We start from the raw sequence: 17,321 nt of genomic DNA, 5'->3' as shown, positions 1-17,321 counted from the left end.
TGCCAATCTCCGAGCACCAATCTACAATTCATCTGCTTTATCCTTGGCCACAATGTTTTCACCTTTGGCAACCAGTTCATCCACCAGACAAACGGAACAGCCATGGGGTCCAAATTTGCGCCCCAATATGCCAACATTTTCATGCACAAGTTCGAACAAGACTTCTTCTGTAGTCAGTGTGTATTGATGATATTTTCTTCCTCTTGACCCATGGTGAGGATTCCCTGAAATCTCTACACAATGAAAACAGCAGGTTTCATCTCACTATCAGATTATACCACGGACTACTCTCTAATATCAGTCTCATTCTTGGGCACATGCATCTCCATCAAGGATGGACACCTCAGTACCTCACTCTACTGCAAACCCAAGGAAAACCTCATGATGCTGCACTTCTCTAGCTTCCACCCTAATCATATTAAAATATCCAACCCCTACCCACAAGCCCTACACATATGCAGGATCTGTTCAGATAAGGAGGAACGAGATGGACAGGTGTTGAAGGAAGCCCTCATAAGAACAGGTTATGATGCTCAACTCATCGAACACCAGTTCTGCCATGCCACAGCGAGAAACCTTAATGACCTCCTCAGGAGACAGACATAGGATGCAACCGATAGGGTACCCTTCATTGTCCAGTACTTCCTGGGAGCGGAGAAACTATGCCATGTGCTTTGCAGCCTGCAACACATTATCAATGAGGATGAGCACCTTGTCAAGGCCATGCCTATGCCTCCACTTCTCACCTATAAACAATCGTCAAATCTTAAACAGACCATTGTTCGCAACAAACTGCCCAGCCTTCAGGATAACACCGTACAATCATGTCATGGCAACCACTGCAAGACGTGTTAGAGTGTCGATATGGATATCACCTTGGATTACTCATGGGGAAATCAGCCACCATATACACAGTAGGTACTCATGTGACTCGGCCACATTTCATACGTTGCAGGCAAGGTTACCCTGAGGCATGAAACATTGGCGAGACCAAGCAGATGTTACAACTGTGGTTGAATGGACAGTGCACAACAATCAATTAGGTGAAGGTGAGGACTGCAGATACTGGAGACCAAAGTCGAAGAGTGTGGTGCTGGAAAAGCACAGCTGGTCAGGCAGCCTCCGAGGAGCAGGCAAATCGATGTTTCAAGCATAAGCCCTTCATCAGGAATGCAGCTTCTGGCCCAAGGGGATTAGAGATAAATGGGAGGGGGTAGGGCTGTGGGGAAGGTAGCTGGGAATGTGATAGGTAGATGCTGTTGGGAGTGAAGGTGATAGGTCGGGGAGGAGCGTAGAGCGAATAGGTGGGAAGATGGACAGGAAGGACAGGTGACGAGGGCAGTGCTGAGTGGAGGGGGGAAGGAGAAATGAGGAAACTGGTGAAATCCACATTGAACCTGTGTGGCTGGAGAGTCCCAAGGCGGAAGATGAGGCGATCTTCCTCAAGGCTTCAGGTGGTTAGGATTTGGCAGTGGAGGAGGTCAAGGGCCTGCATGTCCTTGACGGAGTGGGAGGGAGAGTTAAAGTGTTCAAGGCAGTGGGGTTGTTTCATGCAAGTGTCCCAGAGATTTTCTTTACACATTCCGCAAGTTGATGCCTTGTCTCCCCAAAGGAAACCCTTCAACCCCAACTCTCCAGTTGCAACTAAGGCAGCATGCCCCAGGTCCTCGCCTCCAACCTCACCCACTTTCAGATATATCGCAACATCCTCTGTCATTTCTGCCACCTACAATCAGACCCCACCACCAGGGATATATTTCCTGCCCCACCCCTGTCTGCGTTCCACAGAGACCATTCCCTCTGCGACTCCCTTGTTAGGTTCACACCCCCCACCAAACCACCCTCCACTCCTGGTGCCTTCCCATGCCACCACAAGAAGTGCAAAACCTGTGCCCACACCTCCCCCCCCTTCCCCCATCTGAAGCCCCAACAGTTCCTGATGAAGAGCGTATGCCTGAAACATCGATTCTTTCTCCTTGGATGCTGCCTGACCGGCTGTGCTTTACCAGCACCACACTCTCGACCTTGTTCAATATATCGTTTTAATTGCATGACACTGTAATCTTTTGCTATAAATCTCTGTCTTATGATCCTGGCCCACTAGTTACCTAATGAAGGAGCAGCGCTTTGAAAGTTAGTGGTTACAAATAAACCTGTTGGACTATTACCTGGTGTTGTGTGATATTTGACTTCCTCCCCAGTCCAACACTGGCACCTCCTCATCATATACAGGTTCAATGCCCTGTCGTCAGCTAGTTAGGTACAGAATAGGACCACAATTAGTGAGGCGTCAATGGGTTAAGGAATGAAATAACCCCTAATGGATGGGTGGAAATCTCTCTTTCAGATTTAGCATGAATACCAATACCTAGATAATCTGTAGAGCCTTTCTGTCTTCAGAAATTCTGTCTTACAGAGATTTACAAAATCATCAGGGGCATGGATAGGGTGAATAGCCCAAGTCTTTTCCCTGGAGTGGGGGAATTCAAAACCAAAGACTATAGGTTTAAGGTGAGAGGGCAAAGATATAAAAGGGACCTAAGGTGCAACAATTTTGCACAGAGTGTGGTACGTGTATGGAATGACCTGCCAGAGGAAGTGGTGGAGGCTGGTACAATTACAATATTTAAAAGATACCTGGATGGATATATGAATAGGAAGGATTTAAAGGGATATGGACCAAATGCTGGTGCATGGGACTAGATTAGGTTAGGATATCTGGTCAGCATGGACAAGTTGGACCAAAGGGTCTGTTTCTGTGCTGTACATCTCTATGATTCTATGTGTCATATGATGTGGCAATCGAGGGAAGGATCAACCTCCTTGGGATGATATATCAATGCAGTGAGCAAGTCAACACTTTTCGAGTGAAGTGGGGGGAGGAAGGAAATTGTCAAATGAGAATTCTCCCTTCCCCTGACATCAGTATTAATAAACAGAAGGAGGAATGGACTTATAACCCACAAAATACATATGGACTAAGTTTGGGTGTGTTTTAAAAATCCTAAACCCAACTCAAACTTGCAAGTTCTGGGCTTGAGCAAGGTGTCCATTGTCCAGGGTTGAGAGTACTTTCTCAACTGTTCGGTATCAAATGTGTTTATATCTGGAATTCTCACTCACCAAGGTTGTCCTGATGAATGAGAACATTGTTTCTCTGCATAGTCACAGGGTATTGCATGGTTTGATGTCCATTCTTCCTGACCCCTGGTTTGACAGAGATGGGACATTGCTAACTGGACATTGGTAGTCAGTGGAAATATTATGAGTCATGTCACTTCTGATGCAGAGGTAATAGTAGCCAGCTGTTTTTTTTCTGACCAGCTCAGGGTAAATGAGAACTTATTTAGGAAGAAAGTAGTGTCTTTACATCACCACTTGTGGACCAGCATGACCCTCAGGCATGTTTCTCCCATTAAGGCCCATTATTACCTTAGTATCTCGAGCATCAGTGACTTTATTTTCAGGAGCGGTGAGAGATCACGGGGATCACGGGGGCTGCTGGGAAGGTACGTTTTCCCTCTTAAAAGGACTTAACTCCATTGTTGGCGGCCTTCATTTTTGGGGGCAGTGAGTGTGAGAAAGAGGACCGGGGGCTGCTGGGAAGGTAAATCTTCCCTCTTGAAAGGACTTAACTTGAATGTCAGCAGCCTTCATTTGGAGCAGTGGTGGGAGCGGTGAGAGCAGTTGAATTGCGCTCTGGGAAGGTGAGTGAACCAATATATTTGGGCAGTGGTTTAATTCGAGACACTACACGTGTAATGTCTCCCACCTGCCCTCCTTCTCTAACTGAAAAAAAAGACTGTGGTGTGTTGATCAGGTAAGGTTTTTTTTATCATGTGATTGGCAAAAATTTTTCTTTTCTTTCCTTTATCATTTACCTACGTTAAGATTAAATTAAGTTTAAGGTTAAAAATGGCAAGAGCTCTCAGACCGGTGTTATGCTGCTCTTGCACAGTGTGGGAGCTCAGGGACGCGGCTGATGCCCCTGGCTCCTTCATGTACAGGAAATGTGTCCAGTTGCAGCTCTTGTTAGACCACATGATTGATCAGAAGCTGTGTATGGACTCACTTTGGAACATCTGCGATGCTGAGGGGAATCGTGGAGAGCACGTTTAGTGAATTGGTCACACTGCAGATTAGGATTGCTGAGAGAGAAAGGGAATGGGTGAGCAAAGGGCAGAGAAAGAGCAGGAAGACAGTGCAGGTGACCTCTGTGGTCATCTCTCTCCAAAACAGGTAGACCGTTTTGGATACTGTTGGGGGAGATGGCTCGCTAGGGGGAGGCAGCAGTAGTTCATGGCACCGTGGCTGGCTCTACTGTACAGATGTGCAGGAGAAAGAGTGCAAGGGCTATTGTCATAGGGGATTCAATTGTAAGGGGAGTAGATAGGAGGCTTTATGGTTGAAAATGAGACTCCCAAATGCTGTTTTGTCCCAAGTGCACAGGTCAGAGATGCCTTATATTGGCTGCAGAACATTCTGAAAGAGGAAAGTGAACAGCCAGTTGTCGTGGTCCATGCAGACACCAATGATATAGGAAATATAGGAATGAGGTCCAGTAGGCAGAATTTAGGGAGTTTGGAGCCAAGTTAAAAAGTATGACCTCAGAGGTAGTAATCTCAGGATTGCTACCAATGCCACATGCTAGTCAGAGTAGAAATTAAAGAATAGGCAGAATGAATGCATGGTTCTGGATCAGTGGTGCTGGAAGAGCACAGCAGTTCAGGCAGCATCCAAAGTGCAGCGAAATCATTGTTTTAACCTACCAGAATGAATGCATGGCTTGAGAGATGGTGCCGGAGGGAGGGGTTCAGATTTTTGCAACATTGGAACTGGTTCTGGGAGAAGTGGGACTATTACAAATTGGACAGTCTACCCCTGGGCTGGACTGGAACCAATGTCCTTGGTGGTGCTTTTGCTAACGCTGTTGGGAAGGGTTTAAACTAGAGGGAATGGGAAACAACATGAGGAGGTTAGTGGACAGTAAAGAGGTAGTAACTAAAGCCTGTAAGGAACTAGATAATGAAGTCAGTGTGACTAAGGAGAAGAGTATGCAGGAAGTGGAGGATGAATGCAGAGGGACTGGTGATCTGAGGTGCATTTGTTTTAATGCAAGAAGTGTAATAGGTAAGGCAGATGAACTTAGGGCTTGGATTAGTACCTGGGAGTATGCTATTATTGCTATTACTGAGACTTGGTTAAGGGAAGGGCAATATTGGCAACTAAATATCCCAGGATATTGATGCTTCAGGCAGGATAGAGAGGGAGGTAAAATGGGCGGAGGAGTTACATTACTGGTCAGAGAGAGTATCACAGCTGTGCTGGAGGAGGGCACTATGGAGAATTTAAGCAATGAGGCAATATGGGCAAAACTCAGAAATAGGAAGAGTGTGATAACAATTTGGGACTGTACTACAGGCATCCCACCAGTGAGTGTAAGATAGAGGTACAAAAATGTAAACAGATTATGGGAAGATGTAGGATCAGCAAGGTGGGGGTGATAGGAAATCTTAATTTTCCAAACATTGACTGGGATTCATTTAATGTTAAGGGTCTAGATGGAGCAGAATTTGTAAAGAGCATCCAGGAGGGCTTTCTAGAGCAGTATGAAAATAGTCCAACTCGGGAAGGGCCATACTGGCCTTGGTGTTGGGAAATGAGCCCAACCAGGTGGTTGAAGTTTCAGGGGATTATTTTGGGAATAGTGATCACGTTTCTGTAAGTTTTAGAATACTCATGGACAAAGAAAAAGTGTGAGATTGGGAGAATGCCAATTATACCAAAATTCAGCAGGAGCTGGGGAATGTGGATTGAGAGCAGCCGTTGGAAGGTAAATCCACTTTTGATATGTGAGAGGCTTTTAAAGAGAGGTTGATTAGAGCCCAGGAGAGTTATATTCCTGTGAAAATAAGGGATAGAAATGGCAAGATTAGGGAACTGGGGATGACAGGTGAAACTGTGAGACTAGCTAAGAGGAAAAAGAAAGCATACATAAGGTATAGGCGACTGAAGACAATGCTTTGGAAGAATATCGGAAATGTACAGCCAATCTGAAACAAGGAATTAAGAGGGCTAAAAGGGGTCTTGAGATATCTTTAGGAAACATGGTTAAGAAAAATCCCATATATAAGAAGCAAGAGAGTAGCTAGAGAAAGGGTTGGCCCACTCAAGGACAAAGGAGGAAAGGTATGTGTGGAGTCAGAGAAAATAGACGAGATGCTTTGCATTGGTGTTCACTGAGGAGAGGGACATGACAGATGTTGAGGTTTGGGATAGACTTTGATTACTCTAGGGCAAGTCAACATAAGGAGGGAGGAAGTGTTGGGTGTTCTAAAAGGCATTAAGATTGATAAGTCCCCAGGTCTGGATGGGATCTATCCCAGATTACTGAGGTAAGTGAGAGAGGAAATAGCTGGAGCCTTAACAGATATCTTTGCAGCATCCTTGAACACGTGTGAGGTCCTGGAGGACTAGAGAATTGCTAATGTCTCCTTGTTTAAGAAGGGTAGCAAGGATAATCTAGGTAATTATAGACTGATGTGCCTGACATCACTGGTAAGGAAGCTGCTGAAGAAGATACTGAGGGATAGGATCTATTCACATTTGGAAGAAAATGGGCTTATCAGTGATAGGTAACATGGCTGTGCAGGGACGGTCATATCTTACCAACTTAATAGACTGTCTTGAGCATGTGACAAAGTTGATGGATGAGGCTATAGATGTCATAAACATGGACTTCAGTAAGGTGTTTGATAAGGTTCACCATGGTAGGTTGATGTAGAAAGTGAAGGTGGATGTTGTCCAGGGTGTACCAGCTAGATTGGTAGAGAAATGGCTGGGAAATAGGAGACAGAGTAGTCGTGGAAGGAAGTTTCTCAAATTGAAAACTGAGATTAGTGGTGTTCCACAGGAATCTGTGCCAGGACCACTATTGTTTGTGGTATACATAAATGATTTGGAGGAATGTATAGATGGTCTGATTAGCAAGTTTACAGATGACACTAAGATTGGTGGAGTAGCAAATTGTGAAGAGGACTGTCAGAGATTACCGCAGAATATAGATAGATTGGAGAGTTGGGGAGAGAAATGGCAGATGGGGTTCAATCCGGGCAAATGCGAGGTGGTGCATTTTGGAAGATCCAATTCAAGAGCGAACAATACGGGAAATGGAAAAGTCCTGGGGGAAATTAATGGACAGAGAAATCTGGATGTTCAGGTCCATTGTTTCCTGAAGGTGGCAACGCAGGTCAGTAGAATGGTCAAGAAGGCATACAACATGCTTTCCTTCATTGGACAGGGTATTGAGTACAAGAGTTGGCAGGTCATGTTACAGTTGTATAGGATTTTGGTTGAGCCACATTTGGAATACTGCATACAGTTCTGGTCACCACATTACTAAAATGATGTGCATTCTTTGGAGAGGGGGCAGAGGACGTTTACCAGTATATTGCCTGGTATGGAAGGCACTAGCTATGAACAGAGTTTGAGTAAATTAGGATTATTTTCATTAGAAAGAAAAAGGTTGAGGTCTACAAAATCATGAGGGATATAGACAGGGTGGATAGCAAGAAGTTTTTTCCCCAGAGTGGGAGATGCAATTATTAGGGGTCATGAGTTCAAAGTGAGGGGGGAAACGTTTAGGGAAGATGTGCATGGAAAATTCTTTACACAGAGAGTGGAACGCATTGCCAGCAGAGGTGGTAGAAGCCAACACGATAGTGTCATTTAAGATGTATCTAGACAGATATATGAATGGGCTGGGAGCAGAGGGATACAGACCCTTAGAAAATAGACAGCAGGTTTAGATTGAGGATCTAGATCGGCACAGGCTTGGAAGGCTGCAGGGCCTGTTCCTGTGCTGTAATTTTCTTTGTTCTTTGTTCTTATTCCTTGACATTGCACTATACTGGTCCTCATTCGACACCCCATTTCCCCCACAGTGCTTTCACAAGGCAGTTGTAGATTCCCGAAAAAGGGTTGATTCCAGACCTCAAGCTGGATAGCCGCAGACTCGAAACCCACTCCTGATTGTGGCAGCCACAGATGAAGTGTTCATGCTGCTCAAAGCAGGATGTCAATTGGTTTGCACGATTCTTCCAACACTCAGCACTATTCTCTGATGGTGACAGTGTGCAAAGATACACCCCAACAACAGGCTGACTTCTCATCCAACCTTGGGCAAAAGCCAGTAACACTGCTGGGGCTGACTTGTACTGGTTTTTCCTCTGGGCTATGTGATTCTTGCTTTCAAAAGTATAACAGACGCACCCCCCACCCCCCCCACCCCCTCCTCCCTGCACCTCCTCTCCACCCCCCACAACATATGCATCCATCCAAAACCTCTGCTCCTCTCCTACCTCCTGAGAAAAGCACCCTGGGCCAAAGACATTCCTGCGCCTTATAAGGACTTCAGATTGCAGATGAGTGAAGGACATTTACGTGCCTTAGTGAAGATCCAATAATCACTAAATCTAATATAACAACTCTTTGGAAATCAGCTTTAGTCGACACTGCAATAAAACAAGCCAGTGCTCAATTATTCTGCAGTTTATTTTCCTCTCAGGATCTGTAAGTCTAATTCCCTCCGGAATCCATCAACATGTAACTGACCCACTAGCCATAAAAAGGAATGAGTATTGCAGTAAGCTTGAGCACTAAAGGGACGACAATCAGTGTTTAGGCATAGTATTGATATGCCTTTTAAATTAATGATCCAAATAAGGTAACTGAAGTCGGAGAGTGGGTAAACACAGCAGAATTGCCACCAGAGTCCAATATTGAAGTTGTTTGTTGGCGTTGAATAATTACTTCCACTCTGTCCACCTTTCCCACTTTGTTTCGAATCTCAAATGTAAAGGGATTTTCCTCATTTGGTTTTATTGTCCGTCAAGACCAGAAAAGACAAGTACAGGCTGCTTGACCCGAGACGATTGCTGCGTGTTATCGGAGAGAACATTCTCCGAGTAATTTCCCCCTGTGAAGTTGTCCATAGCATTTTCTTCTGTCAGTTATTCCCTCCTCATCAGCAATGTTCATCGGTGATTTGGGAGCTGGAGCCTGATGATCTTGCTTTTTGTCACATGTTCACCTTCTCATATGGAGGGACTCAGCCTTTCCTATTAGGGCATTTATTTGTTTTTATTCATTCATGGGTTGAGGGCATCACAGCCATTTATTGTTCATCCCTAATTGCCCAGAGGGCATTAAGAGTCAACCACATCACTGTGGGTCTGGAGTCACATGTACGCCAGAATAGGGAAAGATGGCTGTTTCCTTCCCGAAAGGCATTAGTGACCCAGTTGGGTTTTTTTCCTGGCAATCGACAATAGACTCACAGTCATTATGAAACCTCTAATTCCAGAATTTTGTTGAATTCAAACTCCACCGTCTGCTATTGTGGGATTTGAATCTGGGTCCTCAGAGGAATACTTGGGTGTCTGGATTAACAGTGTATCGATAATATCACTAGGCCAACACTTGCCATTTGCTGGTGTTATACACTCCCAGGTCCAGTAGTCACTCTTCATCGTGGCAATATTGGTGCATTTATCCATCTTTTGACTTCTCATACTTTAGGTGGATCATTAACTTAAAAGGCATACCATTATTATCCTTAACCAGTGATTGCTGCTCCTTTTAGAGATGCAGAGAAAATAAAGCCTTGCAACCATATTGCTCTTCTCATGACTCAAAGCATCAAGCAGCCAATGAAAGGTAGGCACTGAGGGAAGGCAGGAATGAGGAAATCAACCTGCTACACCCACATCAACTCAACGTTGTCAATCAATGACTCCAACTGTGTTGATGTATCTTTAACTCATGAAATGTCTTGGGATCAAAATTTTATATCAAGCTTGTGTAGGGAGGTGTGAGGACAAACATGTTCAAACAGTTTGGTTTTGAGTAGGATATTAATGGAGGGGAGAAAGGCAGAGATGTTAAGGTGAAGAGTGCTTTTGCTTGGAGTCTATGCAGCTGACGATATAACCACCAACACCATATGATCCAAATTGAGTGGCACAAGAGGCTGGTTTAGGTAGAGCACAGAAATTTGGGAAAGTCATAGGGCTGCAGGAAGCTACAGAGATGGTGTGGGGAGAGGGCTTCCTCTGTCACCATTGGTTATCAATACTGTGATAAACCATCTTAAAATATTAGAAGATAAAAACTTGGCCAACATACTTTGCCGTGAAGGTACCATCCCTTTAAGCCACTCACACAGAGTTCCCATTGCCATGGTCTGAACAGATGTTTCCCTAATGTAGATGAATGTACACTGACTCATACTGGAACAGAGAGCAGCAGATGTGTGTGCATGATAAAAGGCCATCCATTAGCAGCGGAACGGAAGGGAGAACTTTGGGGTCTGATTATTGATCATTCACTTTAGAGTGCCAGTCGATGTGAAACTGTTGTCAGCAAAGTAGAAATAAGGCTTCATCTCAAGGGCATTTGACTGCATAAGAAAGGAAGATAGCTTGAGTTGATATGGATTATTGGTGAAATACCATTTAAAATATAAAATGCACCTCAGAGTTGTGCAGTGTCCTTGACCTGATAATGTCGTTATTCCTTCACTGGAGTTCCCAACCTAATCTCCATAACTACTAGGGCCTAAATTCTACATGAAGGCCTTTTGTCACCACATCTCAGGTTAACTAGAGCTGCACAACCAATATAATCTTACCCATGTTGCTCACTTTGCAAGAACAAAGTTTACCTTTTTTTTTATATATGTATATACGTCATTCAGATGACATGAAACTTGGATGAATTGTAAACTGTGAGGACAGCAGTATAAAACTCAAAAAGGACATGGGTCTATTAGAGGAGTGGCCAGATTGGTGCTGTGACAGATGGGGTTCAAGGCAGACAAATGCAGGTGGTGCATTTTGGTCAGAGGAATGTTGAAGGACAATATAAAATGGAGGTGAGGGGTACAGGGAGCTACAGGAGCTGGGTGTATATGTGCACAGATCACTAATGGTGGCAGGTCAGGTGGAGAGAGCAGTTACTAAAGTATACTGTGTTCTCACCTTTATTAATGGGGATGGAAGTGTATAATTAAGATATAAAAGAGACCTAAGGGGCAACTTTTTCATGCAGAGGGTGGTACGTGTATGGAATGAACTGCCAGAGGATGCGGTGGAGGCTGGTACAATTGCAACATTTAAGAGGCATTTGGATGGGTATATGAATAGGAAGGGTTTGGAGGGATATGAGCCAGGTGCTGGCAGGTGGGACTAGATTGGGTTGGGATACTTGGTGAGCGTGGACAGGTTGGACCGAAGGGTCTGTTTCCATGCTGTACATCTCTGACTCTAATTGCACGGAGGTGATATTGAACTTGCATTAGACACCTGTTAGGCCTCAGCTGGAGTATTGTGTACAGTTGTGGGTGCCACATTATAGGCAGAATGTGAGCATGTTGGAGAGAATCCACAAGCAATTTACAAAGATGGTTCCAAGGAAAAGAAATTTCAGTTATGAGGATAGGTTGACGAGGTTGGGACTGTTCTCGTTGGAGAGAAGGAAGCTGAGAGAAGGAAGGTGTGATAGAGATTTTCATAATCATGCGTGGGCTGGACAAATTAGATAGGGAGAAACTGTTCCTGCATGTTAAAAAAAACCAAGAGTGAGAGGGCCTGGATTTAAAGTGATGTGCAAAAGAAGCAGGGATGATGTGAGAAAAAGCATTTTTTTTAAAACACAGTGAGTAGTTAGAGAATGTGATGTACCCCATGAAGTGAGGTTCCAGTAGGTCCACTTGAGGCATTCAAAGGATGATTATTTCAATAAAAATGATGGTCAAGGTTATGGGGGTTAAGCAGGAGATTAGCACCAGGTACATGATGCTCTTTTGAAGTGCCAGAGCAGACACAGTGAGCTGAATGGGATCCTTCTATGCTGTGACAATTCTGTGATTCCATGTTTTGGGATGACTGTCTTACCAAGGGTGGAGATCAAAGGAAAAGCTTGCACTGTGAACAGAAACCACAAAGAAAGGAGATTGAAGGAATTTGGATCATAGAGACTGCTCAGATGAGATAATCAAATGTGGAGTTCCATTTTTTATTTAGCTAAGTCTTTCTTCCTTCATGTATCACCTTCATACCCGAACGTTGCTAATTATGGCTCAATGTTACCATGTTTTCACTGTGGGGCAGGAGAAGAGGACAGCCCAATGAACACCTGTTTGGGGACTAAACTTGCGCAGTTGGTGTTACTTAGAGTCACACTGTGGCCATCTGAACAAACCGGCCCTACTTTTTGTTAAGCAGGAGATATCAACCAATGGAATCGTCTTCCTTCTTGGAGGCTGTGTGGGGTTTTGAGCCTAAAGATTTCTGATTCAGAGGCGAGAGTGTAGCCACTGAACCTTCAATATTAAAGACTGGAAACCTGAAAATAAAAGGTCACATGCTGGAACCATGCAACATTGATCAGTTGAGAGATAGGCAAGAGTTTCAGATGAAGAGCTAAACTGGGCTTCAGGCTTCCCAATGCCATTTCTTAAACAGCCAATGGAGGCAACCTCTTCAATGTAGATTACAGTCCTAATCCTGGGGTGAAAGACTGGTGTGCTAATCACCTTTACCACCCAGTCCCCTTTCAATTCCAGCTTCACTGGAGCAAATTATCTCCTTCAGGACCGAGGTGGTGGCTGCTGAATAATAATAAAATAACTCCCTTTATCTTGCTGTCTTGTAAAGTGTTTTATTACCACAACATTTCCCTGGCTGTCTTTGTCCTTGTACATTCAGGAGGGAAGAAAATGAAACAAATTTTAATGAAAGGGAATTAGAAAAAAAGATGAGAAGAACCTAATGGATTTACAGATATGTTCAGTCATAGCAATGTGTGTTAACCAACCTGACCTTCGAAAAAACCTTGATCTATATATAAAACATATGAGAGATAAAAATGGTCTTCGCAGATTTTCTTTTTCATCCGTCTTACCGGATTGCTATGTGAACCTACTGGAAGAAATAAAGTCTCATTAAATTTCAATTACTAAAAAAGACAGGCATGTGAAGCTGATAAAACCTAACGTTGTGTCTAGTTGTCAGTCCCTCATTCGGGCTCTTCAGACCTATCTGTGATGGTCTTTTCTCTCTGTTCTGAGGCTTTTCATATGCAAAGTGGGCCCCATCTTTGGGAAAGTGAAGAATTTAGTCAAATTAATGAACTTCAAGTCATGTCTTATCATGACACTTATTTTTCAGCATAATTCGTTTGAAGTAGCCACGAGACAAAATGCATTCAAGCATTAGATTTTCAAGAAGTGTTGTTTCATATCACAGCTGCTCTTTTGTTTTGATTTTGTCATATGTTACCGTGTGTTCCCATTAGCTACAATGGGGACAGTGGCCTGGACTCGCCCTGTCAGCAGTCAGCCCTCAGAGACATGTTGAGTTGCACGGATTTAGCCATTTCCTTTCTTAGATTCGTTTTCGCTATGGAGGTGTTATGTTGGACCATCCAAACATTGCATAGCTCCCCAGTAAAACTAGGAACATAAGTGAGGCTGGAATAGCCACTTTGTTCAGTGACTAGAATCTAAAGTCATGTGTTTCTTCACTGTGGCAACGGTTCTGCTAGCCAACTGTTGGTTTTAATCAGATGTTGTTTTAGAAGTGAGAAATTAAGATTTATTTATCTTTCTTTCTCACCTCCCCTGTTTTAACCCTTGTTGTTTCCACACCACCACATCCACTCCATGGATGTATACCTCCCACCACTGGCAGCGCTGTAGAGCACAATGTCCACTACAACTGTTAATGCCACCTCTGTTTGGAGGGTGTCATTACAGAGCCACAATTTAGCAGAAGCAATGTCTCTTACAGAGGTGAACATTGGAACATTTTATCATAAGAGCTGCCATTCCTATGCCAAAGCATTAGCAGTGAAGTATAACTTACTGAGTGTTAGATCTTAATAGACAGTTTGCAATGCAAACAGCAATACTTTGTATTTATATAGCTTCCCCAACATAATGAAGCATTCTTATAGGCTTCCAAAGAATGTTTCCAGACAGAATTTAACAGTGAGCCTTGCGACGAGATATGCAGAGTGGACGATCAAATGTTTGGTTAACCAGACAGAATTTAAGGGAGTGCCATAAAAGAGGGAAGTGAGTTCATGAAGGTGAAGAGCTTAAGGCCTTGGCAGCTGAAGGCACAGTCACTAATTGCGGAGCAATTAAATTCAAGGATGCTCAAACAACCAGAGTTTGCAGAGCTCGGAGATCTCAGAGGGTTGGAGGGACTGGAGAAGTCACGGAGTAATTTGAGAAATAGACAGGGTGGTTAAAAAGGCACGCTTGCCTTCATTGCTCAGTCCTTTGAGTATAGGAGTTGGGAAGTCATGTTGAGGTTGTACAGGACATTGTTGAGGCCTCTGCTGGAGTACTGTGTCCAGTTCTGGTCACCCAGATATAGGGAGGATATTTTCAAGCTGGAGAGGGTTCAGAAGAGATTTACCAGTATATTGCCGGGTATGGAGATTTTGAGTTAAAAAGAAAAGCTGGATAGGCTGGGCCTTTTTTCACTGGAGCGTAGGAGATTGAGAGGCGGTCTGACAGAAATCTATAAAATAATGAGAGGGATGGATCGAGTTAGAGGCAGTTGGCTTTTCGCTAGGATGGGGGTTTTCAAGACAAGGGGGCATATTTTTAAGATGAGAGGAGAGAGATTTCAAAAAAGACATAGGCAGTGTTTTTACGCAGAGGGTGCTTCGCATGTGGAATCAACTTCCTGAGGAAGTGATGGATGTGGGTACAATTACAGTGTTTAAAATACTTTGGACAGATACATCAATAGGGAAGTCTTGGAGTGATATGAGCCAGGAGCAGACAGGTGGGATTAGTTTAGTTTGGGATTATGTTTGGCATGGACTGATGGACGGAAGGGTCTGTTTCCGTGCTGTATGACTCTATGACTCAATGGTTCCATAACTAGCAGGAGAATTTTGAAGTTCTGGTGTTGTTTAACCAGTAACAGATTTATCTCCTTTGTTGTTCCCAGTCCTCCAGGGAAGGATATAGTTACATTGGAGGTGGTGCAGCATAGGTTCACTGAATTGCTCCCTAAAATGCGGGAGGTGTCTGATAATGAAAAGCTGAGTAAATTGAGTCTACATTTAGAAGGATGAGAGGTGACTTCATTGAAACCTGATGCTGAAGAGACTTGATAGATGCAAATGAATAATTCTCAATGGTCAGTAAAAACATGGAGAGGTACACGCTTAAGATCAAGGGATTGATTGTTAAGACCCTTAATGAGGAAAAAGGACTATATTCAAAAGGATGTGAATTGTCTTTCATTCTGCTCTAGAAACCCCATCTCCATCACTAACCTACTCCCCACTGCCAAAGGAAAATGAAAAGTTGTCTACTCCCTGACTGACTATATTTTCTGTTTTGCTCAACAGTTGTATTTTGGGCCTGAACCCTGACTTAATATTTATTGTGAATATAAAGATATCAATCGTGTCATCTTGAACTTTCACTCGCTTTTCCTTTCCAGGACTGTCCACAGCTGCTGGCTGCTGAGAAGGTCCTGGTTCCAGTCGGAGTGGTGAAGCCCATTACCCTGAAGTCGAAAAATCTTCCACAGCCACAATCGGGCCAGCGAGGTTACGAATGCATCCTGAACATCCACGGGGTGGAGCAGCGAGTTCCAGCCCTGCGGTTCAACAGCTCCAGTGTCCAGTGTCAGAACACGTCTGTAAGTAGTGCTTTGTGGTCATTCCAGTTGAAGCCTAGTAGCAGCCCGCTCGCCTTCTGAGTCAACAGGCCCGAGGCTGACTCCAGATAATACACCTCCAAAATGTAGGCCTACGCTCACAGTCTCCCAGTCTGGGATTGAGCAAATTTGATGAGATGTTGAACCAAGGCCCTTCTCAAGTGGACAAAATATATCTGCAAACTTCCCTTACCATCAGCAATTTGCCTTAAATTCACTTAAGAATGTGCCATGGTCTTCAGCCCCCTAAAAAGGACAGGTTCCAGATGAGAACTGTGTCCTGGCAGATGAATAATATATTATTCTTCCTTTTCTCCACTGTTTATAAAGCAATGTGAACTCCTATACTTGCCTTGTTGAGTGCAACTCCAACAGCAGTTAAGAACCTTAACACGATCCAGGGGAAAGCAGCCCACTTGATTGGCAACATATCTAACGGTCTCACGATTCACCGCCTCCACCACTAACAACGAGTGGCAGCATGGTGTACCGGCCAGAACATGCAATAACTCACTGAGGCTCATTCAGCAACGCTTACCAAACCCACCACCTTTATCATCTAGAAGGTCAAAGCAGCACAACACCCCCACTTGCAAGATCCCCTCCAAGTCAAACCCCATTCTGACTTGGAACTATAACACAGTTCCTTTACTGTCGCTGAATCAAAATCCTGAAACCCCTTTCCTTCCAGCTCTTTGGGTATTCCTATACAGCACTTCAAGAAGGCAACCCACTACCATCATCCCCATCTCCAGGGTAATTAAGGATGAGAAATAAATGCTGGCCCAGACTGTGGCACTAATATTCTGTGAATCAATTAGAAAAATACGTTCGAGTAACACATTTGAACAAACTCCTGTTTTATTGAAGAGTTTGAGGTTGCTGTGAAATCTGGTGTAAAATAATTGTGGACAAATTGTCTAACCCAGATTCGTTTCTGTTTCAAACTCAGATATTCTGAAAATGAAAGGACCAAGTATTGTTTCAGAGCCCCTTTGTTTTCTTTCGGATATTCAAAGGGCTCAAATATCAAGTGTAACAAAGCCCTATTTGTTTTTAATTTCGGAGCGGCCTGCTCATGATGGCAATTGCAGCTGCCTCTGACATACAGTGCACCTAATACAACCTGATTTAAATGCACAATAGATCCATTCAGGCACAACACAGATGCTGCTTTGTACAACAGCACTGTATCACTTTACAAACACATATCTCTGGAGGTAATTCTTAAAGGTGCACCAGCTCTGACAGAGAGAAGCCAGTTGGTCAAACAGAAATCGAGATACTTGTATTTATATAGCGCCACAGTGAACACTTCATAAAAATGCTTCCTGCAGTTAATTTGTTTGTTGAAATTCAATGATGGCTCACATGGAGGCAATATTTAGCAACAATGATGCTCTCGGAGCTTTGTCGAGTGTGTGTTGCTGGAAAAGCACAGCAGGTCAGGCAGCATCCGAGGAGCAGGAAAAGCGACGTTTCGGGCAAATGCCCTTCAAAGGAAATCCTGATGAAGAGCTTTAGCCCGAAACGTCGATTTTCCTGTTCCTCAGATGCTGCCTGACCTGCTGT

The 17,321-nt window shown here is 43.9% G+C and overlaps 1 protein-coding gene across 1 annotated transcript in view; it reads left to right on the top strand.

The window, feature by feature from the left end:
- Window positions 1–17,321, top strand: part of plxna4 (plexin A4) — a 630,201-nt gene that overhangs the window by 463,242 nt on the left and 149,638 nt on the right. The window contains exon 10 of the mRNA XM_060842703.1: window positions 15,531–15,731. Within this exon, the coding sequence (XP_060698686.1) occupies window positions 15,531–15,731 (201 nt within the window). The remainder of the gene's footprint in view (window positions 1–15,530; window positions 15,732–17,321) is intronic.

Source organism: Hemiscyllium ocellatum, chromosome 23 (assembly GCF_020745735.1).
Source record: "Hemiscyllium ocellatum isolate sHemOce1 chromosome 23, sHemOce1.pat.X.cur, whole genome shotgun sequence".
In the NCBI taxonomy this organism is placed as follows: domain Eukaryota; kingdom Metazoa; phylum Chordata; class Chondrichthyes; order Orectolobiformes; family Hemiscylliidae; genus Hemiscyllium; species Hemiscyllium ocellatum.
This window is presented reverse-complemented; position numbering and strand designations above follow the sequence as displayed.